A 25592-nucleotide genomic window follows, 5' to 3' on the forward strand; every position below is an offset into this window, starting at 1 on the left:
GGAAGGGTTCAGGATGAAGCTAACAGGAAACAAGAGACCAGCAGGACTTGGGAGCTCTCCTGGGCTACTCAAATCTTTTGTAGTCAAATCATAGCCAAATAACACCTATAAGCTGGGTGTTATTTCTGTGAATGAGGATCTAATTTCAAATACTTTTCCTCTATTGTTTCAGAACCAATTCTGTCTAGCTTTTCCATGACCCCACTGTAGTGTCGTGTCTGTTCTTATGAATCATATGGAGGTGTGTAAGAGTCTTGAACAAATATCACAGTACCTCATTTATAAGGCTTTAAATGTAAATCTTATTGTTTGGTAAGTCAAGTCCTTTCCAAATGTTCTCTTAATTCATTTTGACCCTCAGCATCTCCATTTGAATTTTAAAAACAGGTTTATCAGATTTTGTTGTTACTTATTTTGAGTACAAATAAACATAGTTTTCTCTTCCTTTCTACTCCTTACATATAACTTGTTGTTATTTTGTCTTACAAAATTAACTGCCCAGGACTATGTGGGAAAGAAGAGGTAATAATGGGACTCTTGTCTTCCCTGACATTAAAGAAAATAAATCTACTGGTTCACCATTATGCATGATGTTTTCTCCAATTTTTTAATAGAGACACTATATGGGGTTAAGGAAGTTTTCTTCTATTTCTGATTTGCCAAGAACTTTTTTCTTTTTCCCTGAGAGTTTTGTTCACAATTGAGTGGTAAATTTGAACATTTTTTTTTCCTTAAAAAATTATTTAGTATCTACTGAGATGACAATATGGTTTGTGGGTTTGTCTTTTAATCTAGAAATGCAGTTTATTATTCAGATGTAAATTTTGATATTAAAACATCCTGCATTCTTGGGATAATTTCTAACATTTTATTCCCTCTTATATACTACCAAATTCTTTTATTTAAAGTGTTTGTTTATAAGTGAAATTTTTATTTTTCTTCCTCCCACTTTCCTACTCTGTCAAACTATTTATAAAAGATAAGGATCACCTTTGCCTTGAAGATTAGTAAAACTCACCTGTAAAACCATGTGGTCCTGATGTCATTGATGAAGGTAACCAATTGCCAGTTAATTTGCTTTACTGGTTATTGTTAAATACAGTCTTTCAGTTTTCTTTTTATTTTGATTGTGTTAGTTTACATATATGTTTCAATTTTTTTTCCATTTAAGTGTTTGGAGTTATTGACATAAAGTTCTTTATTGTGTTAATTTATATATATATTTTTTCAAATTCTGAAAACTTTATTGGTCAACACATAATCAAACATTATAAATTGGTATTTCTATCAATGGATGTGTAACTGATATGATTCTGCAATCTGTATACGGGGTAAAAATGGGAGTTCATAACCCACTTGAATCAAAGTGTGAAATATGATATGTCAAGAACTATGTAATGTTTTGAACAACCAACAATAAAAAATTAAAATAAATAAATAAATTTTAAAAATGAAAAAAAAAATAAATTGGTATTTCTAAAGCTAAGTAGTTTTGAAATTTTGGGGGGTTACAATAGATGATATATATGTGCATTTACGTATAGTGTTTCTGTGTGCATGTGTATGTGTGTATGTGTATATACAAATATATATATACATATATTTATGTTTATCATTTCTATCTTATCTATTCTATCTGCTATCATGACCCTTCTGTTGGTAGTATTAATTATTTGTGATTTCATCTTTTTTTCCTCTTACCAGTTTTGCTTGAAGTTTGCAATTTTAACCCTACTTTATGTTACAGAAGGAGCCAGTCAGGTCCTAGTTCCTGGCAGCCCACCCCCCAGCCCCTGTCTTATAGTGACCACTTCTAGGCTCCTTTATTCTGAAGGGGCTGAGCCCCCTGCTGGTCACTGCCAACCACAGCGCTGTGGGTCTTGCTCACTCTATTTTGTTTCTGTATCTTTGGGCCTAGGGTATGTTTATTTTGCTTGTAAACCTGACCATATATTGTATTTATTTTTCTTTTTATATTTAATTTTTTCTTTTTATGCACTAGTAGTAGGATGGATTTATCATGTAACATGATCTTGAGCAGCTGAGTCTAATAAAATCACCTAAATCTGGACTGTAACCTCTACTACGGGAAAGAATCCTTCCTCTCTCTCCTGTCTTCCATTTTTGTTTCTTCCTTTTTCTCTTTTTTGAATACATACTATGTGTGAGGCACTGCATGGGTACTTTACAAATAATATTTTCATTACCATTTTACAGCTAGAACCAGGGCATTTGCCCAAAGTTCTAGTGGCAACTACACCCGCCCCTTCCCCAAACCCTACCCCATCTACTTGCTCTGGCCCCTGAGCTTGCTCCTCCCTCTACCCTTGTGGGAATATGTTTTTCCTTCATCCATTTAGTACATCATCCTGATAAATAAAAGCTTTAGCAAAGTGATACTGTTGGAACAGAGGTGTGCTGCTAAATGCAATCAGAGGAATAAATACATTCTTCTAGACAGTATCCTCTACATTTTTCATTACCATTTATTGTGCATTTCTTATCGGTTTTTGCTGAACCTAGAAGCATTTACTTGGGATTCCTTCTGTTATTTTATTATGCAAAAGCCTTATAAAATACAGAAAAGATCTTTAGAATCAGTAAATGTTTCTAGGTGAATTTATGCTTTACTTATTTTTCATGTTATAAAATGTACACATATAACCTGAAAAACAAAAGTCACTAAAGTTTGGAATTCTGTAGTTGTAGTAATCAGGAAACCATACTTTTGCTCAGTAGAAAATATAGTTATACAGTAATTACAGGAATGTGATGTACAAGTGCAGTTTCATAAATGAGTTACAACTGTTGAAAGAGTGTTCTAGAGGGGAAGATAAGCGTTTGTCAGATGTTCTTGGACCTCTGCCAACTCTTAGATTAAAAGATATGAGATATGTTTGCAGAGAAATATAGATAGCTACCAACACATGCTAAGAATTTTTGAATGTCTTCTTTACTTGAGTGAAATACAATAGCATAACTTTGCAAATTAACAACAAAAACAACCCTTTTGTATCCATGCAGAATTCAGGAGGGGGATGCTGATATCTGACTAAATGAGAGAAAGTTATATGGTTAGTTTTATTGCTGCTCATAATGTACATATACACCTTTACAAACATATAATGGGGAAATATGATAAGGAAAATATATTATTTCTTTGTGTGTGGAAACACCTATGACAGTAAGAATCTATAAAAATTAATATATAAAATATTTGACAGAACAATTAAGAACGTCACTTTCTAAAAAATTTGTTCTTTTTAGATATATATGACTGTAGACTATATTTTGACATATTATACATACTTGGAGTATTACGTATTCTAATAAGGATCCCATTCTTGTGACTGTACATGATGTGGAGTTACACTGGCCATGTATTCATGTATGAACATAGGAAAGTTATGACCTATTCATTCTACTGTCTTTCCTATTCTCATCCCCCCTTCCTTTCCTTCATTCTCCTTTGTCTAATCCAATGAACTTTCTATTCTTCTCCTCCCTTACTTTCCACTGTTGTGGGTTAGCATCCACATATCTGAGAGAATATTCAGCCTTTGGTTTGGGGGGATTGGCTTATTTCACTTAGCATAATATTCTCCAGTTCCACCCATTTACTGGCAAATGCCATAATTTCATTCTTCTTTGTAGCCGAATAATATTCCATTGTGTATATAGCCACATTTTCTTTTTCCATTCATCTGTTGAAGGGCACCTAGGTTGGTTCCATAGCTTGGGTATTGTGAAGTGAGCTGCTATAAGCATTGATGTGGCTGCGTCACTGTAAGTATGCCGAGGAATGGGATAACTAGGTCAAATAGTGGTTCCATTCTAAGTTTTCTAAGGAAACTTTCCAGAGTGGTTGCACCAATTTGCAGTCCCACCAGCAACATTGGAGTGAACCTTTTCCCCCACATCCTTGCCAACATTTACTGTTACTTGTGTTCTGATAATTGCTAAGAATGACATTTTTCCTACTTTGTGAGCTTTCTATTCTTTTGAGACTTAGAATAGATCAAGGAATTATAACAATTGTGCTTTATATTTCCTGTATAAGAATAATCCCTTTTTATGATTACATAAGATGTTTTCTGTTTCCAAAAGGGTCTTTATGACCTCTTATTTTAACATAAATTGTAATTTATTAGTTTCATGCTTTCATATCTTTCCCACCATTTATTTCTAAAGTCAACATTTCTAAGTAACTTTAACAACAATCCCATTGTTCTGATGAGCAGTTTGGTTAGTCCTCCAAATTTGAAATCTTTAAAATGTATATTTCTTCTTCAGGGGAATCTGGGGCCATAAATCTAGGAGTTTTCATTACCTTTAGTCAATCGTCTCTTCAGAGAACACTCCCCTACATGTGAGCTCTGTGCCCCATGTCACTTGGGCATGGACTGGACTAGCAGAACATGAAATGATTGGATGTGGCACTTATTTCTCACAAGAAGCACCCACTCCAACCCACAACATCTGGACCTGGGAAATGTGGGGCCCGAGAAGTGGATGTGCTAGGAATTGCCATCATTGGCAGAGAGGGACAACAGGCAACAGGACATTTATTTCCAGACTATCCTCTCCACAGGCAGGCTTCCAGAGTAGATGAACTTGAAGTCAAACTTGGAAATTCAGGCTTTCATTATTTGCATTTAACATTTTATGTGGTATGATTTCAGATAAGAATTTGTTTTGAGGTTTGAGCCCAATTTTTCTTTTGATCTAATATTCCCATGAATATTCTTTGGAAGACATTTTTAGTAGAGAATAAAGTGGTTTTCTTTGTTGTTGTTTGGGTATGGGGGATTGCACTCAAGGACACTCGACCACTGAGCCACATCCCCAGCCCTATTTTGTATTTTATTTAGAGACAGGATCTCACTGAGTTACTTAGAGCCTCACTTTTGCTGAGACTGGCTTTGAACTTGGGATCCTCCTGTCTCAGCCTCCCAAACTGCTGGGATTACAGGCATGTGCCACCACGCCTGGCAAGATTAAAGTGTTTTAACTCACCATTTTAAATGAGTAATTGTCATGATATGTTGTCACTCACTTAATTATTATAATTATTATAGTATTGGGTTGTATTCACAGTATTTAACTTTGACTATCGTCCAAGAGCTATTATTACCAATGCTAATGACTATTAAGGGTTTATTACTTGCTAAGTATTTTATATGCATTACCCTCATTAATCTCCAAATCTATATCAGTATGAAGGTGGACTTTTAAATTCAGGGATCAATTAAGTGAAAAATTTAATTTTAAATGAAAAAGTTTCTTTGTTGCCTGATCATTACAAACTGGGCAGTTTCTATTATAAGTGCTTAAAGTAATTAACTGTTTAATAAACATTGGAAATGAAATCTATAAATCACAGAATACTCAGAAAATCATGATGTACATTTAATTGATATAGCTGGTATTAGCAAAGTTTTCTGAAACTTCAGTTTACTTTCTTCCTATACAGAGCAATGAAGGAATCTGCTCACTATTGTTCCACCCCAAGATGGGGTGAGTTTGAGCCAGGCACAGTGGTGCATGCCTGTAATCCCAGTGGTTTAGAAGGCTGAGGCAGGAGGATCCCAAGTTCAAAGCCAGTCTCGGCAACAGCAAGGCGCTAAGCAACTCAGTGAGAACCTGTCTCTAAGCAAAATATAAAATAGGGCTGGGGGTATGGCTCAGTGGTCGAGTGCCCCCAAGTTCAATCCCCAGTACCAAAAAAAAAAAAAAAGATGCAGTGAGTTTGTATGGTACATGTGACCCACAAAACCAGCAGTGAACAAAACACAGGGCAAGCCTTTGAGGCCAAGAGGGAAAACCACAGTTAAGGAAGGGGGTGGGTGACAGGTGGCAGGGGCATGTCCACATTCCTTTTGTGTGTACATTGTCCTTGCGGCCCTCATTCAACTGTCCTCACAACCTCCCAGCTGTTACCACTGTAGCCAACCAAACAACATGCTAAAGGGACAAAAACGTCTTTAAAAGGAAAGTGTCTACTCCGTTTGCTGAGATAACCATCTTTTTTTTATCATATTATAGATTAGATACTTTATGACCATCACTTCAAAACAAAACCAAAAAATCGGAACAAATACCAAATTACTTCTAAAGAGTTTGTTATTGACCATTGCAAAATTCTGTTTTCTCAGAGAATACCATTATGCATACTTTTAGTATTTATGACCTTTTTTTTAGCTTAACAAAACTTTATTCAAAATAATTGATAAGGCTCAAATACTCCATTTGAATAAAATTTTGGAAAAATGTCTTATAATGATTCAATAACTTATCAAAAGAGCTAAACTGATGTAAGTGGAATACTGAAAAATTATTGTGTAACATTAAAAAACCATAAGCCAAACAGTGACTGATTTACAGAAAGGAATATTTTGGGTAGAGATAATGAATAGGTTCTTAAATTCTCAATAACCCAATTAATGAAGAGAAAAGAGCATATGAAAACATCAGAAAAAGATTTAAATTTCCCAGTCTTTGGACATAAATATTGCTGTAGATGAAGATTAATTACAACTTATGCACTACTAGTGAGGCTATATCATCTTAATCTGAATATTTTTACAAATAAAATTTGGATTTGGTTATTTCACTTGAATATTCACTGAGAAAGAGAGTGAGGGGGGTGGAGGAGAGAGATGATATTCTCTCAACTTTCTTCATATGTTATTAGCTAGTGATTTATAATTTCGTTTTGAAATATTCTCTAATATCTCTGGTTATCTCAAAAGATGCTATAAAGTTTTCAAAAAAGTCATCAAAGAAAAATATTGAGAATCTCTAGAGTGCTGTTATAATACTCCCTTCTTTTTTCTCTTTCCAGAATCTCACCATGCCAAACTACAAACTGATTTATTTTAATATGAGGGGGAGAGCAGAAATTATCCGTTACATATTTGCTTATTTGGATATAAAATATGAAGATCACAGAATAGAACATGCTGACTGGCCTAAAATAAAACCAAGTAAGTAGCCCAAATAAGACTTCACGAATAAGCAGGGAAATATATTTTCAGAATCTTCAGCTTTCCTCGGGGAATGAAAAAATCAAGGAGCCAGGTAGCGCATACATGTAATCCCAGCTACTGGAGGCTGGGGCAGGAAGATTACAAGTCTGAGACCAGCCTTATCAATTTAGCAAGGTCCTAAGCGATTTATCAAGACCCTGTCTCAAAATAAAATAAAAAAGGGCTGGGGATGTAGCTCAATGCTAAAGCACCCCTAGGTTCAATTCCCAGTACCCCAAATTTTCCAATCTCGAATAGCTTTATATTGAGAAGCAGCAAGTTCAGGTAAACTAAAGAAATGCTCTGTGACTCAGCAAATTTTCTATTACAGGTGAAAATACAAACCTCACAAATAATATAAAGATAAACCAGGATCAAGCTTTGTCAGAAGAGGTGAATGACATGGGCCACATTATTGTTGCTATGTTACAGTTGGGATAATTGAAGTGCAGAGTTTTTCCAGTTTCACAACCATGGCAAGGAGAGTTGGCTTTAAAATCCAGATCAATTTAATAGCATGGCACAAATTATTTGCACTAGAAAATGCTATAAAGTTTTCAAAAAAGTTACGACAATAAATTGACACCTGCCTTATTTGACTTTTTTTTTTTTGTGGTAATGCTGGGGATTGAACCCAGGGCCTTCTACATGGGAAGCAAGCACTCTACCAACTGAGCTATATCCCCAGCCCAGCATCTGCCTTTTGAAAGCATGAATTCTTTTTAAAAAAATCACTTCTCTGCAGGGGTACAGTGTCTTATTTCCTCTTCTCCTGAAACTTTACTGTTGATACCTAAATGTTCCAAGGTTTTTCTGATATCAAATTTTATTCATGGGTTTTTAAAATGGTGGACATAAAATAGGGAACATTCATTTTATCCACTAATTAACTAGGTCAAGATGGACAGCGAGGGAGAGGGATGGTACTTATAACAAAATTTGCCTTTTAGTTTTTTTTTAAATAGTTATTTTTTAGTTTTAGGTGGACACAATATCTTTATTTTATTTTTGTGTGGTGCTGAGAATCGAAGCCAGTGCCTCACGCATGCTAGGTGAGCGTGCTACCACTTGAGCCACATCCCCAGCTCTGCCTTTTAGTTTTTAAATGTAGCTTTTTTAATTTTAGCTTTTCTCATGGCTTTCCTTCATTCCTTTTTATACCTTGGCTTTTCATTGTTATTCAAAATGGAGTTTCTGCATTTTCTTAATATTTTCAGGGATTCTTAGAGTTGAAAGAGATATTAAAATTCACGATTAAGAATAGTTTTAAGTGCTTTAACAAACACGACCCCAACATAAAATTGTCTTAATTTTATAAAATTTAATTTCATAAAAATTTAAAAGGATAGAAATTTCTTTTATTTTTTAAAAATATTTATTTATTTATTTATTAGTTCTCGGTGGACACAACATCTTTGTTTGTATGTGGTGCTGAGGATCGAACCGGGGCCACACGCATGCCAGGCGAGCACGCTACCGCTTGAGCCACATCCCCAGCCCCGGATAGAAATTTCTTAAACATAAAAACCCAGGTTGGGCCATGTACAGTGGTGCACACCATAATTCCAGTGGCTTGGTAGGCTGAAGCAGGAGGATCAAGAGTTCAAACCCAGCCTCAGTAACTCAGTGAGGCCCTATCTCAAAATAAAATATAAAAAAAGGCCGGAGATGTGTCAAATCAATCCCTGGTATCAAAAACAACAACAACAAAACACCCCAAAAGTTAGTGCAAAAATGTTGCTCCATGAAGTTATCAAAGATTAGGCTCCTTCTGACTTGTTGATCTGCCATTTTTTGTTGTCTTATTTGCACAAGGTCACTCTCCCTTCACGCTCTAGCTCATGGGAAATGTCAAAGAGAGGGGCACAGTCCTTTCTTTTGACAGCAAGACCAGCCACTCCTTTTTTTTTTTTTCTGGTATGGGGGGGGGGGATTGAACCCAGGGTACTTTACCACTGAGCCACATCCCCAGCCCTTTTTTATATTTCATTTAGAGACAGGGCCTCACTAAGTTGCTAAGGCTGATTTTGAACTCAAGATTCTTCCTGCCTCAGCCTCCCAAACCGCTGGGATTATAGGCATGCCCCAGTTTTCCCAGCTTGCCTATTTCACTTCTGATTCACATTGCTTTGGCAGGAACTTAGTCACATCAAGGGAAGCTGGGATATGTTGACCTTATCATGATAACTACTTGCCTAGCTTAAACTTTAGGTTTTTATTACTTTGAGAAGAAAGGAAAGAATAGATCCTGACAACCAGTTTTTATTACAAAAGCAGTTTTTATTATTTGGTTTCATCTCCCATCCAATTTAGCTGTGTTCTCAGGTATTTGAAACCCTACAGGATATACCTTCTGTTAGACCTAGAACTAAATCTCCAGTCAACACATTCCATCCTAGAGTATTTCTACTAAAAAGTTCTTCCTAGTTAAACCTGGAAGATGGTATGTATCTGTTTACATTTTCTCCCTTAATATATTCAAGTACTTTTTATTAAAGCCAAAATCCCATACAGACAAAGAAATCAAGCTTCAATACGATAGCACAACCTTCTAGAAGCTAGAATGCAAGTCAAAGAATGCACAGTTGACTGAGTCGGACCATAAAACTCAAACATTACCTGGAGGAGGCCAGTGCAAGCAGAATCACTCCAGAGATCCTGAAAAAGCCTCCGGAATTAGTAGCAACAGACAACCCTAACACCTGAGCTGGAAGGACTGACCGGAAGAATGTGAGGTAGCAGTTTGGTCACCAGATCCCCTCCCCTCTCTGGAGGAGCATGGAGAGGACTGACCAGAGGATTCTGAATGACAGGCACCTCTGAGGACACACTCCTACAATGAAGACTGGATTCTATGGATGTCTACAAATCAAGTGGTGAAGCCCCGATCCCCTTCCCCTGATCTAAAATTGAAATGCTATATGCAGGCTAATATCTCTTAGGCAAAAAACTGAAGAAATTCTCTCTTGGGGAAACTGACTTGCCCAAGAAAAATGTCTAAAAGATACAGAACAGATGGGGGTCTTTCAGTGAAATGGTACTGCTCTGTTGGCAAACCCCTCCCCCACACACTGAATATTCAGTTAGCATTTCTTTCTTTGCCCCCTTAAAACAAGAATGGCAAAACAAAAATCAATGAAAATTTGAGAAGGTTTCCAGTATGAAGCAGATCTAAACAAAGGAGGGGTGTGGGGAGAAGCCAAATCTGATGAAACCAAATTGGTTTAGTAAGAAAAACAAACAAAAAACACCAAACCAAACCAAAAAACTTTCAAAAACATGAAATCCTCAGAGAGATAAAAGAAAATATTCTATACATAAACCAATAATAGGATGTTATAAAAAGGGATGTTCACAGGAAAAATGTTTTTAAAAATTAAAAACAAAATATAAATAAATTACTAAAATGATGAAAATAAGGAAATACTCCAGAAAATATAACAAAGAGTTAGGCAATGGAAAAATAAAGACAAAAGATAAGTGAAATGAAGGATCAGTCAGTTCAGGAAGTCCAACTTCCAACTGGAATTCTGGGAATAGGTAGGATACAGAAAATGGAAGGGAGACAAATTTTTAAAAGAATCCTTTACATAAAATTTAATTCTGTGGCTGGGATGTAGCTTGTGGTAGAATACTTTCCTACCATGTGCAAGGCCCTGGATTCAATCCCCAGCACTGGAAAAAAAAAATCAAAATCTGTCTCCTATGGCTTTCATACTTATCATTTTAATTAAACTTATCATTGTAATCCATGGAGAACAAATTATTCTTCATTTTACATGGAAGTACCTGAAGAAACTTAAATTTCTATAAGTTATCATAGGGACTGTGTATGTATGAACATGTAACATGTTATGTACACTTATAATACACTAATAAAAAGGGAAGAAAAAAGACATCATAGGGAAAAAGCCTCTGGTGAGTGGTCAGTTCAGTCACAATGCTCTGAGTGAAGATAAAGATCTCTGGCAGAATTCAGAATCGAGTGCCAAGTTAGCTCATGAATCCACATAACTTTCAGACTTCCTTCTTTCTCTGGTCATCACTGTGAATTTCAGTCCAACCTCCCCACTTCTGACTCTACTTCTTGATTTAGACAGTGTTTGCCACTGACTATCTGAGGCCTGAAATCACACGCAGATTCTACAGACAACTCAATCTTCTATTTCTCGAATGTTCTATTTATATCCCAACCCAAGTAGACATCCTCTGAACAAGCTGTGCTCGACATCTGTCTTGCGATATGTGGTGCTGGTGGGGACACGACCTTGCACAGGTGTAATGGGACCCTCGCCAGCATTAATTGGAGCTCTTGAGAGTAACAAACCCCACAGAACATGGATATGACTATAAGAGGAGACTTTTTAGATTGGCTTATGCGATGGAAGCAGGACTCACGATGGACGACCATAGGTGGGAGAGCAGGAGACAGAGCAGGAGAAACCAGTTGCTTCTCAGTCCAAGAAGCTGGAACCTCAGAACAAGAGAACCAATGATGCAGCCCCAATCTGAGGATGAAGGTCTGGAGGTCCCCTGGAGAGTCAATGGTGCAAGTCCACACAGAAAGGCTGGAAAATCTGGAGTCTGACATCCTTGGACCACAGTAGCAGCAAAAAAAAAAAAAAAAAAAAAAAAAAGTGCAAACTCTAAAGAGATGAGCTTGCCCTGCACATGCGTGCTTCCCTGTTTCTTCCACTTTTGTCTCATCCGGACCACCAGTCCTATGGCGGATCTTACCCATGGGTTGACTGGCACACGTGCCAATTGTCTCTGGGAAAACCCTCACAGACACACCCAGAAGTGTGCTTTACCAATTTTCTGGATCTCTCAATGCAATCAAATTGGCAACCAAGGTTAACCCCCACAGCCCCTATTACAAGTCTATACTTAAATTCTAAGACATTTTACCAAGATCACAGTAGTTATTTTGGCATCCATATTCCTACCAGGGATCATGTTCGTTATCACTAAATTCCTTAAAGCTTTTTGACAGGTGTTCCTGTTAAGTGACACCTCCAACAACCTTGGAATTATTCTGGAACCATCAAGGGACTTTGCATTTGTCTTAAATTTCTGCTTGTTAAATTCAGACAATGTTTCATCTGTTGACAATTATTCCAGGGTTGGCTCAAATGCTTCCGGTTGTCAAGAGCCTGATGTCAACAAACTTACTTTTCATCATGAGTTAAAATATCTTTTTCTACATTACTTTTTGTTTCTAGTTCTGCATTTTAGAGCTAGTCAGAATAAGTCAAAGTTTTCTTCCATTTGATAGCTTTGCCATATTTGAAGATGGACATTACATTTTATTTAGTTTTGATCCTCCAGGCCAAGCAAGTCAAGGTTCTTCAGCCAATCCTCATAAAAGGCAGTCTTTGGACCCTTATCTAATTTGGATACTATGTTCTGAGCTTGCTCTGATTTTTACTATCTCACACAAAATATGGCTCTTAGGATTATCGAAATAGCTGAGAAAGGGTTCCAGCTGACCTCAGTTTGAATCCCACTTCTATCAGGTGTGAGCTAGGCAATCTACATAAACCTTGTTAACATTTTTGCATTTTTAAAAGCTGATAGATAGCTAGTTCTTGCTTCATAGAATTGTAAGTACTAGAAAATCTGATGGATATGTTCAGTATGTAGTATGCCCTGGGAGTACCAAGAAAACTCCCCAAGTTAGGCATGTTAACTCCCTCTTATTTATGTACTGTGCTTCAAATAAGGTATCTCGACACAGGTCAACTTTATTTGGGACTTTGTTTTGCTCACAGTAGTATCTCAGGCACCTAGAATAGTACTTGGCACACTTAGGTAAGTAATCAGAGGTATTTTTATTCCTGATGTGAACTGTCCTTCATTCTGTACTTAGTATGTAGATGAAAGAGTTGAAAGTACAATGCAACACTGATTCCACTACTTGTGTGAGGGTCATGGATTATAAGTGACACTATTCTTTTCCCTGTTTCCAAAATATTTATATGTCCAAGCCTAAGGCACTGGTTGGTAAAATTGTAGTTATACACATAGTAAAGTAGTACATGATTATTAAAATGAGGTATTTCATAAATTTAGAAAGATTTTTTTTAAAAATACCGTCAAATTAACAAAGAAGTTAGCAAAATATAATACATTATGATATTTATTTATTTATTTAATTTTTTTAAAAAAGGGTTGGTGACATAGTTCAGTGGTAGGACAACCCTGGGTTCCATCTCCAAGAGGGAGAGAGAGAATTTATTTATTTATTTTTTTAGTTTTCGGCGGACACAACATCTTTGTTTGTATGTGGTGCTGAGGATCGAACCCAGGCCGCACGCATACCAGGCGAGCGCACTACCGCTTGAGCCACATCCCCAGCCCCTACATTATGATATTTAATATATGTGGAAAACCAATTGAAACATTAAAATGGACATAACTGGTAGAATTATTTTTTCAATTTATAATTTTTCTACAATAAATGTATATTATTTTGTGACAAAATATATTTAGATATCAAAACAAAATAGGGCTGTGTGCAGTGGCACATGCCTGTAATCCCAGCTCGCACCTCCCAACTCAAGAGGCTGAGGCAGAAGGATCACAAGTTCTAGGACAGCCTCAGCAACTTAGCAAGGTCCTAAGCAACGAATTCTGTTTCAGAATAAAAAATAAAAAGGACTGGGAATGTGGCTCAATGGCCAAGCACCTCTAGGTTCAATCCCCATTTCCCACCCCCCTCAAATAGGTTTTACAAAGTATTAATAGTGCATCTGTTATAAGTCTGTCCTATATTTGTACAAAATGTTTGTAGTTCAAATAGTTCCTCCTCAAAATAAGGTTTTGGCTAACTTCTTAATCATAACTCATTTGTAAATTAGCTATATTACTCACACTGTGTTTTAAATAATAATTAACATGATCTATTTCTGAGGCCACAAAATTAATGAAGCTTACCTTTAAAGAAAAAAAAAAAAACGTAGTAACTATGAGACCATGTTGGGTATAGGATATAGCAACCCTAAAAACCTGGAGTTTAGAGCCAGTTTTGTAATGAACTTTACAATCAGTTTTCTAACTGCTTTTTTCAAACTTGCAAAATGTAGAGATTCCACTAGATGTCAAATGTTCCTTTTAAGAATACAGATTTAAGAAGTCTATGACTTTAAAAATCACAGTTTGTTTCCACAGTTATCAACAAAAACAGAAGTATCATAATTCTATCATAACTCTTGCTTCTATTATAAAGTCAATTATTTGCTTATTTTGTTTTTAGCTCTTCCATTTGGTAAAATCCCTGTTTTGGAAGTGGATGGTCTTACCCTTCACCAGAGCCTGGCAATAGCAAGATACTTTGCCAGAAACACAGGTAACATGTTTATTGTATTCAAGACTTTTGCTAACTGAAAAAAAACATGATATTCATTCAATATCCATTAAATAATTATTTTTGAACACTATAATATAAATAAAATGAGATTAAAAGCTAGAGTAGTATCAATGTATCATCTATATTAGTTTAACTTTCCATGAGTTCCTAGACAACTAGACAATTTTATATTGCCCCCACCCCTTAACACCTTGCTCTGTGACCAAGTCCTTTTTTGAATTTAGCTGAAAATTTGGACAGGTATATTTTAACCCGAACTTTTGCTAGCATTAAGTATTTGTAAATTACCAAAGAAATTAAAATCAAATTAAAATACATATGGCACATGAAGGTTAAAATTTCTTGGACTATTAAAATCATGTACTCATGATGTCCTTCATTCTAATAGTGCTTTAAAAAATAGAAAAAAAATTCTCTCTCTCTCTCTCTCTCTCTTTAAAAAAAAAGAGAAAAAAAAATAGAAAGAAAGTCTTCTTGCCTCCACCGAGGGTCATCTGGATTGTTTTGTTGGTGCCTATACCTGTGGCATGAATGATAAACAATAGAAACCGTTACTTCTTGTTTTTGTTTGATCCCCCTTTTCTGTCCTATGTTCCATTTTCTTTTCCCCCTCCTCTCCGACTCTTCTCATACTTTTTGAGTTAAAAAAAAATCTAATTTTGGATTCTTTTAAAGACCCTTTCTTTCTAATCAATCTGCAGAATCACCACTTTCCACCCCCAACCCTCTCCCTCTGATCAACTTAGCAAGACCCTGTCTCAAAATAAAAAATAAAAAGGGCTGGGAATGTGGCTCAGTGGTAAAGCACTCCTGGGTTCAATCCCCAGTACCTCACCAAAAAAATACAACAGAAGAATAGTAAGAAACGATTACAAGTGGTTACCAATAAGTAAAGTAGGCGAAGGAGCAAAATGAGCAAATGGAACTTGCCTTCACTGGATACTATTTATATTGCTTTGAATTTTCAACCACATGAGTGTATTGCCTATTTAACATAGTAAGTTAAATTGAACATATTCACAAGTATAACATGATCTTTCTCTATTCCATAGATTTGGCTGGAAAAACAGAGATGGAACAATGTCAAGTCGATGCTATTGCAGATACATTGGATGATTTCATGGCAACTTTTCCTTGGGCAGAGAAAAACCAAGATGTAAAAGTAATGTGATCAGTTCACTATTACTAGTAATCACATACCACTTTCTAGAAATTTTCTTAGGTGCTTTAAAGTTGTTGGTTTTTTTAATTCCTTTTTTTGGTACCAGGGATGGAACCCAGGGGTGCTTAACCACGGAGCCACATCCCCAGCTCTTGGTGTGTGTGTGTGTGTGTGTGTGTGTGTGCGTGTGTGTGTATAATCCAGATACAGGGTCTCATTGAGTTGCTTAGGGCCTTGCTAAGGTTGGCTTTGACCTCTCAATCCTCCTGTCTCCCAAGCTGCTGGGATTAATCTAAGTCATATGTAGGTCTAGTTTTAAAACATGAAATTATATTAAAAGTTTTAAAGCAGAGTATAGCAATTCTCTGTCTTACCCTTTACATCAACCCCTGTCCATATTATACCCTCTTTTTAATCTTTTTAGCTTTTTCTTTAGGATTTCACATTTCCATATTTCTATAGAATATATAAATATGATGCTGACTTACCAATTTTAGATAATTTCTATGGACTACTTCTGATAGTAGTTAGAATTTATCTAACATAGTCATCCTGTTTCCCTTTCTCTGAGCTCCCAATAGAGTGACATAAAATTTTGCTTAAATTAATGTTTCACAATTACATTAGTATGCTTATGCAAATAATACCCAGAACTGTGCGTCATAGTGTACTTTAATAATATTTCATTTCTCACTTTTCCTCTTCAAAGTTAATAATTGCCTTTTGTGTTTTGCTTAATTCTTCTTATTTTTATTGTCATTTCTGAATCTTCCCTCATTATCCACAGTCTTTTAACTGGATTTTCCACAAGGTCAATGATATCAGATATCCTGCTATTTCTAACATGTTCTTGGAACTATCTGACCTGAAGACCTGCTCTCTCCTTTGTGGACCTCTCTAGGTTATCTGCACAACTGTCATACTGGGCTTCCCTTCCCTGCCATCCCACTGATACCATTCACTGAAGTTTGAGTCCTGTTTGCTGAATGTTGCCCTCTTTCTTTGTGTACTTCATTGTTTATTTGGGGCACATCCTCTAGATTTCCAAAAGCTAAATTGAGGTTTGATGACAGGAGGTGTGGACATGTCTGTCTTGTGAGTCACACTGCATCAATAGAGTTTGGTTGCCTAGACACTTGGGCAGGGTTGTATCCTGATCTTAAATATCATCCTGAATGTTCTTTTCTGAGTTCATCCTCCTTTTCTCCTGCTTTCTGGCCTCCTTTTTGTGAAACAATCATCCAACAGCTTACTGATCATAAGAAATAAAAATTGGGGACCTTCTTTGTCTGCAAGTGTCTTAATTTAATCCTTATATATGTTGCATTGTTTAGTTGGATATGGAATTCTATGTTGAAATTAATTTTTTCACTAGTATTTGGAAAACATTATCTATGGACTTTTAACTGTTATGAAGTCTGAATCTAATGTAGTTACTGACCTTTTTTATGTGACCTATTTTTTTTCACCACTCTAAAAGATTGTAGAACACTTACCCTTAGATTCCTAAAATTACACAATGATGAGTCTTTGGCATCATACTGTTTTAATACATTATGCTGTTTCCTCGTTGGGCCAGTTTAATCTAGGACTTGTGCCCTGGAAATTTCCTTTAATTCTTTCATTGATGTTTTCCTCCCCCTTCATTTATTATGTCCCATTATCTAGAATTCCTGTTATCCAGATGGTGGATCTTTACTCTATCTCCCATCTTTTGCTTTTTTGCCTTACTTTTGAAGAATTCTTCAACTTTATCCATCAATCTTCTCTTGGGTTCTAAATTTCTGACATTGTATTTTTAAATTTGATAATATCTTTCATTATAGTATTTTTTCTTTGAAAAAATCTATTTAATGGCCATAACATTATCTCCCTCCCCATTGTATGTTTGTGCAAAGTTGCTTTTTATCCCACTCTGTTTTAGTCAGACCATCTTCTATAATCCATGATAAAGAGTAGGGAGTTTTAACAGTTTACTCAAAGCTCTAAGCATGTGGATGGGGTTTGTTGATTTTGAGTATCACAGAGCCAAGAAAATTTTAGTCTTCTGCCCAAAGATGAAGGTCTGGTGCCCTGTTCCAGAGACAAGTAGTAAGCGAGGGCTGGAAGCATCAGCAGTTTATCATTCAGTGTGCATACATTCATTATATCCTATCTTTTTGATATGTGTGATATCCTTGGTCCCAGAAACCATTTATTTTACTACCTCCAGTCTTCTGCACAGGATGGAAATGGGCCCTTGTCTAGCAGCATGAAATGACAGACAAAATCTCATGCTAAAATTTCTTTGACAGTTTTCCACCAGGCTTCATCTTTCCTCCTCAACCTCCTTAACCCCAACTCTAGACACATCTACCCATTCCTGAGCCACCTGAGGGCTGTGTATGTATGGTGTGTAGGTTGGTTCTTTGCTTTCCCTCTGCAGATGACATTTATTCATCTTTACAATTCACATTTTATTTACTCTTGTGTTCTCTTTTTTCACCTCCATGTAGCTTCCATCTTTTAAAAACTATACCTCACTGTGTATTAGGGATGAAAACAAAATCATATATATTGAATATTTATATCGAATCCATCATCTTTGGAGTTTCATTATCCTTTATTGACAGCCCTTTCATAGTTTCCTTTAGGATGTTCATCAGAATATCTATTTTAAAATGTATTTACTTGTTTGTCACCTCCAGTAGGTGTCAGGATGGCTGGAGTCACGTCTGTCTTGCTCAGGTGATACACCCTGCCCACCGCATCGCAGTGCCTTATATATATATCGTAGGCATCAAACCCTCTTTGAAGAGCCATCAGAGCACTACACTTATCAGACACTTGCCAAAGCTAAGGTCTACCTCCAAAAGCCACAGCCCAGAACCACAAATGGCAGCCTTATTAGTTTACTTAAGCACAGTTATTCTAAATACCATTTATTGAAATGGGACTTTCTGATTTCAATAGAGATATTTGGACATCAAAGTATTTACAGTTACTGACTCCTTGATATAAACATGAGGCTTATAGGGGACACACATACACACACCCCCACATACCCATAACAAAGTCTTGAATAAAAACTCGGCTTTGATGAGAGAAACATAAAGTCTCTTTGGACTTTTTGACAGATACATTTGTGCTCTGGAGTCAGACTGCCAGACTTGAATCCTAATTTTCTTCCTATAAGCTGACACTTAACTTCCTATTAACAGATCAAACTTTTGTCTGTAAAGTGGGGATATAATAGATTCTCTCTTTAAGTATATTGGTAATATATTAAATGGTAGCATATGTATGTATGGCCAGATAGAAAGTATTCAATAAATATCAGCTATTATAATTAACAGAGTATTTCCTTATATTTGTCAGACCTGGAATCTATATTTTACATAGCTTTATAAATGCAGAGGCAAAGAGATACATACTTGTCAATTTAGGAAAATGTCTAAAGTTTTTGGTTCCATGTGCCAAAGATCCCACTGATGGGAAGTCTATCAGGAATCTAAATCCATGAGTAAATTCTATGAAGGGAGAGCATGACGCAGAACCATTGCCAGTAGCCACAGGCTATCCAGTTAACAAACTGGACCTGACACACACATTGAAAAGTGCAGTTCTGTACTTCCTCCTCCTCTCTCTATAGTGGGTTCAATTGCTGCCACCTGCTGGTCAGGTAAAATTTTCAAAAATAATATTGATGCTGTTAAGATGGACAGTGAAAATATTCTTGTTACCATATGTACTTTTTAAAAATCCACTAACTATACAATAATCATAAATGTTTCAGTATTTGTAAAAATTACATTTCCAATTTTAAAACTTTGAAGGCAAAATGTGTCTCTGAACACTGATCATGATGACAATCCTCGAATTTATTGTATTACTTTGATTATTCAGTGTGCCTATATTTGAGTTTCCTCATCTGAAGGGCAGGGTGTGGATGAATATGAGCAGGACTGAGAGAATTCTGATGGTCCACTTCCAACACTAAATGATTTTGGTAATGTGGGTTTAAAAACAATGCTTTGGAGAAACATACAAAGCTTTCCAATATCTCTAAAAGCCATTTGTTAGAATACCTAACAATAACTTTGCAGAAACCTCCCACTTCACAACTTTCTAGAAGAGGAGGCAGAAAATTTCTGAGTCTACAAGTGTGTAAGGTGGCTGTGGGGCTGGAGTTGTAGTTCAATGGTAGAGTACTCTCCTAGCACATTGAAGGCAGTGGATTCAATCTTCAGCACCACATAAAAATATTAAATAAAATACGGGTATTGTGTCCAACTATGACTAAAAATTTTTAAAAAAGAGTGGCCAATTAGGATTTATCAGGAAACACTTTTAAAAAGTTTACATCTGGGAAAAATGACATATAATCATACTTTATCTTCTTTACATATTTTGATTACTGTCCCTTAAAAATGAATCTTAAAAAATAATTATTGTATTGTTTACTAATTTACATTTTTGAGACTGAGATGATTCATCAAATTTGTAAAGAGAACTTAGGCTAAAGGAAGTCACTAACGCAGATACTATGACATTTTTATTTGGCTCTGCATATATGCAGCATTGGTGTACCTGAAACTGTGGCAATGAACTTTAGAACAGAATTTCCCAGGTGTGCACAGAGCAGTTTTTGGAAAGCTGTCCAGCAGCTACATCCTGTTTCATTCTAGAAGAGCCAAGTTGGCCATTACCTTTCCCACAGATGCTGAGCTGAGCTGAGATGTGGGAAGTGCCACATGGTTTGGGGCCTATTGTCTCTCACCTCACAGATTCTGTTCAGGAAACAGAAGGACTAACTCTTGTTTGTTTTGTTGTTGTTGTTGTTTTGTTCTTTTAAACTCTGAACAATATTAGGGAAAGATATGGACCAAATTATATTATATTCTGTGCATGTATGATTATATAATAATTTCACTATTATAATACATCAATAAAAATACAGGTAAAAAATAACAAGCTTTCCAATCTTCAGTTTGTAAATCATCAGTTTGGCAACTGTACATTGCTTATGAATATTGATAAATTATATAGAGGCAGATCTGAATCACCATGATATCATAAACGTGAACGAACAAAATAAAACATAGTTACTTCTATTCCCTTCTGAATTCATGTGGGAGAAAAAGATGAGAAAAACTATCTCCTTTTAAAATCATATTATTTATTTTTCCTATTATTTATAAAATGAATTTATGAATTTATTTTTTCCCTCTTGTAGGATCAGATGTTTAATAAGATTCTCACGTATGATGCACCTCATTTTTTGCAAGATTTGGACAAATATTTAGGGGACAAAGAGTGGCTTATTGGTAACTATGTAAGTATGTTTTACATCTTTAACAATATAAGCAAATATATTTAAATAACAGGAAAAACCAAAACCTTATTGAAGGAAGGGCACATACCTATAATTCCAGTGGCTTTGGAGGCTGATGAAGGATTGTAAATTCAAAGCCAGCCTCAGAAATTTAGTGAAGCCCTATGCAACTTAGCAAGACCCTGTCTCAAATTACAAAATAAAAAGGACTGGGGATGTGGCTTAGTGGTTAAGTACCCCTTGATCTAATTCCTAGTATCCCTCCCCACCAAAAGGGAAGAAATAGGTTATACAACAGAGACAAATGCTAGCCATTTGGCTAGTGGTAGAGCACTTGCCTAGAAAGTACAAAGGCCTGGGTTTGATCCCTAGTACTGCAAGGAAAAAAAAATTAACCTTTTCATAATATATTTGACTTTGGAATCATGAAATATTTTATATACTTATATAACAATAATTTTAGAAAGCTATCTTAAAAGTTAAAACCAAAGTGAACAAATGAACCTACTTGTATCAAATAGAGGCACAGAGTACACAGAGAATATATATTGTAGTCTATTAGTGAAGATATGCCTTCATTTGTAAAACACAGTAATTTGTTTATACATTAAGACACATTCTCTCAGAACAAGAAATAAAAATCACACACCATTTTCAGTAAACTTTTGGTGGTACTAGGCATGTTGATATTGTTTTTCTGATATTATGATGTCTATATTTTGGGTACAGAAATAAAAAGTTATGTTGATGTTACTGAGAACCAGGATCTTCAGTGTGGGATGGAAAATCAGGGAGTTTAAGTAAATATTCTGTTGCTGAATTTGAACTAGAGATAACAGTATAAACTCATGATGTTATCTTAGGATAAAGAAAAAGCATTTTTTTCAACTATGATAAACCCAGTAGTCTTGAGCACCCTCATATCCAGATTCTGGTTTATTAAATACCAGGGCTTCTTGGAGAAATGTCTTGTTCTCAACTTGGGACAAGAAACATAAAAACTGAGCTGGGAATACCTTGTTGTGCTAGAAGCAAATAAAATAACTAAAGATAATTGGAGTTGCATTGAAAAGACCCAGGATTCAACTTGAAGACTTCCCACTAACCAAAAGTGGAAAATTTAAGCTTCAATAAGAATATTAACAATGGACAGACGGACACACACACACACACACACACCAAACAACAGCCAAAAAACAAAAAACAAAGCTTCATTGCTTACTTTTAAAAGATGACATGAAGCCACACTATTTTTCTGAAACTGTTAGAACAAACAAACAAAAAAGTGTGGGAGTTTGAAACATAGCAGTTATTCCCCCCATCCTAGCAAATTGTACCTCAAGGTAACAAAAATCATTTGGGCAAAGTTTCTCTTCCCTATAATATTCCAATTAATAAAAATAAAAGATTGAAATAAATTATTACTACTGACCAACCCTTGAAGAACTAATGGGCCTCAGTAATGACCATTAATAAATGCTGATTTCACAAAAGGTGACAGTTGACACTCTAAGCCTACCAATAGCGGAACACACCACCACTTAGAAGCAGTCTTACCCAAACATTAAACTCCGGGACAGATGCTGTGGTAGGCAGATGTCCCTCCCTTCAATGAGATAGCATTCTAGGAGACAAGACAGATCGCTTTCTTGCGGCACTAGTGGTACTGGTGACACTGATTGGTGTCTGCCCTGTTCCACCCTTTGGGGTGAATTGTAAGTAATCTTGCTACATCTTTATTCTCAGCTTTCGGTTGTGTCACATAGCTCTTCCCATTGACTCCCCTTATGACCTTTCCTAAAATGGTCCTCTCCCTATTGTATTCACTGAATATTTCTAAAGATTTAACATTTATTTTCTATTGAAATTCCTTTGTAAACGGTCTCCTGACCCCTTCTCTGAGCACTCTCTCCCTTCTTTACAGGGCTCCAAACACATTTGTGTCTGTTCTACAGACACAAGTTACATTCCCCCCTGAGAGCTTTTACATTCCCCATTCTCTCTGCTTAGAAAGCTTGGTCGATTTGGATCCCTTTTTACCATTCAAGCCTTAGTTTGAATGACCTCTAAAGAACTTCTCTGATACCCAAAAGTCACTTTACCAGGGATTAGACCCAAGGGCTCTCAACCACTGAGCCATATCCCCAGATCTTTTAGGTTGCTTACAGCCTTGCTAAGTTACTGAGGTTGGCTTCAAACCTGCAATCCACCTGCCTCAGCCTCCTGAGTTGCTGGAATTACAAGCGTGTGCCACCACACCCAGCAAGAATCCCTTCACTTTATTACCTGTACCAATGTGCATACTTGTTTTCTAAAACAAAAGCTGCATTAGAGAAGGGCTTGCGTCACATTTTGCTCTCCAATTAATCCCTAGTACCTAGTAGACCTCGGCAGTAGATGCTCAGTAAATATTTCTTGGCTGAGCTTGGAATGCTTTAGCCAATAGTGTCTCTTGGTTGACAGCTGTTTATTAAATAAATTCATGAAACATCAGAAATCACATATACACACACAACAATCTGCATTTAAACTTTAATTTTCATACAGAACCAAAGTAACATGTAGATTAATCTCTACTCACAAAGGAAAAAACCACCAAGCTGCACTTGAGTAGGACTAGGATATTTATCAACCCATTCCAGTGTTTAATCTTAGCACTCCATTAATAGATACCTATCTATATTTCTACTGAAGTGATAAAATGTAATGTATTTTAGCAAATATATATATTTCCCTTGAAACTATAGACTCTCTAGGAATAACTTCCACCCTGTTCCTTTATGCTTTAAAATATAAAGGAACAAGATAAATGAGATAGTCACACCGATCCTGAGGTAGGACATCTGCAGGGTGAGTGTAAAATCTTCAATAATTTGATGCCATGAAATAAGGGGTATTGTTCTGAATTAGGAGAGTTAAAGATCATAACCAGATGAAATGTATATATTCTGGAAGGGATCCTGCTTTGTCCTGTAAAGGACATTTTTGGAACAGATGAAAAAAATATGAATTAGGTAGCAGATGAGGATGTATTGTTAGAGAGGTAGAAATAGGACCAGGGTACAAAATAGCATGTATTGCAGTATCACTTTAGTAAAATTTATTTATCTGTATGGAAAAATATCTTACACATTAAGGTATTAACAGTAGTGGCCCCTGGGTGTTAGGAATACGGTATTATGTCATTTTTCAAGTTTCTACATTCATCTTTCATAATAACAAACAAGTTGTTTTGGATTAAAAAGAAATTTTAGGTTAAGAAATTAATTTTGGAATGCTGATAAAGTTGTGCCTTTATGTTCAAAAGAAAATAGTTTTGTTTCCTTTAACTAGGTAACTTGGGCAGATTTCTACTGGGACATTTGCAGTACTACACTTTTGGTCCTCAAACCTGACTTGTTGGATGCCCATCCCAGGCTACTGACATTGCAGAAGAAAGTCCAAGCCATTCCTGCAATTGCGGACTGGATCCAAAGGAGGCCCCAAACCAAACTCTAGCTGATATGTGCCATCCTGAGGTTTTCATGTTCACTGCCATCTTTCCATGAGATAAGACAGGTCTATCAATCTACCAGATAATTCACAAACTCCCTCCCACCTCTGCCATGACTTTCATCTTTCAGGTCATATTCTTGAAAAAGAATTAGTATTTTTTTTTTTTTTTTTTTTTTTAGAAAACTTAATACCATTTTTAATTGAGAAAGTCTTTCACAATACATGTAGACTTTGCTTGGCACTGGTTCCAACATGCATGAATGCTTCAGTCAAAGAATATCAGTTGCTCAAATAATAGTCTGGATTTCAGTTAGCATAGTATACTATGAGTAGTTGCATGATATAAAAACTTTGTAGCTAGCTCTTCAGTCCACAAATCACTGCATTAATGATGGGTGCACATAATAATCAATCATTTAAATGACTGGCTACTGTACATCTGTTATTCACACACAGACAGCAAGGCATAGTATAGTTGCATTGCGTGCTTGTTTCTCAGTGATAAATCCATTTGACATCTTACAAAAATGGATAATCAAAAGGGAACCCACCAACACAAACTATGGACTTTGGGCAATTGTGTGTCAATGTATAAAAAATGTAGGGGAGGAGGTTGTACATGTATGGGAACGGGGAATGTATGGGAATTCTTTCTGCTCAATTTTTCTGTGAACCTAAAACTGCTTTAAAAACAAAGTCTGTTAGCCAGCTTTCTGTCACAGTGAAAAAAGATTTATTTTGGTTCACATTTTCAATGGTTTTATTCCATGAATGGGATAAAACCCTATTTTTTAGCCTGCAAAATATTATGGTGTAGGGGGGCATGTGATAGAGCAAAGTTGGCTTACCTCATAGCAGCCAGGAAGTAGGGGTTATGGGGAGGGAGAGGAGTGGTCCTAAAAACCCTATCAAGTGCATGACCCAAGGACCTAACTTCCTAACTAGGCACCACTCCCAAGAGTGCCACAGGCTGGCAACCAAGCCTCCAACACATGAGTTTTTGATGGAGATTCCAGATCCAAACTATAGTAGTCTGTAAAAACAAAGAACAATACAGAACAGTAATTTACCTAGAAAGAACAATAAGATGCTTGAGGCCGATAACTTAGGAGTATGACAATTTGCTAAAACATAAAAAATTCTTGCTGTAAATTACACAAAGAGATGGTACTGTTCAACCTATTCAGTAATTTTTAAATAAAACTCTCAATGTCTCTAATGTCA

The 25592-nt window shown here is 36.1% G+C and overlaps 1 protein-coding gene and 1 non-coding gene across 6 annotated transcripts in view; one reads left to right on the top strand and one right to left on the bottom strand.

The window, feature by feature from the left end:
• Hpgds (hematopoietic prostaglandin D synthase) overlaps positions 1–25592 on the top strand; it is a 76723-nt gene extending 51131 nt beyond the window's left edge. For 4 of the 5 annotated variants that reach the window (XM_046458887.2, XM_046458888.2, XM_058583850.1 and 1 more), the window contains 5 exons: positions 6845–6986; positions 14284–14376; positions 15450–15559; positions 20775–20873; positions 24207–25592. In XM_046458887.2, coding sequence (XP_046314843.1) covers positions 6854–6986; positions 14284–14376; positions 15450–15559; positions 20775–20873; positions 24207–24371 — 600 coding nt within the window. In that variant the 5' untranslated portion in view covers positions 6845–6853 and the 3' untranslated portion in view covers positions 24372–25592. Of the gene's footprint in view, positions 1–979; positions 1055–6844; positions 6987–14283; positions 14377–15449; positions 15560–20774; positions 20874–24206 lie in introns of those variants that run through there. The other variant, XM_046458885.2, reaches the window with a different exon arrangement.
• Trnag-ccc (transfer RNA glycine (anticodon CCC)) lies at positions 7642–7714 on the bottom strand. The gene has a single exon. It is a non-coding gene; the product is annotated as a tRNA-Gly (tRNA).

The sequence above is a fragment of the Marmota monax genome, unplaced genomic scaffold, assembly GCF_021218885.2.
Source record: "Marmota monax isolate L192 unplaced genomic scaffold, Marmota_monax_Labrador192_F-V1.1 WCK01_AAM20220418_F8-fsc00002, whole genome shotgun sequence".
Classification (NCBI taxonomy): domain Eukaryota; kingdom Metazoa; phylum Chordata; class Mammalia; order Rodentia; family Sciuridae; genus Marmota; species Marmota monax.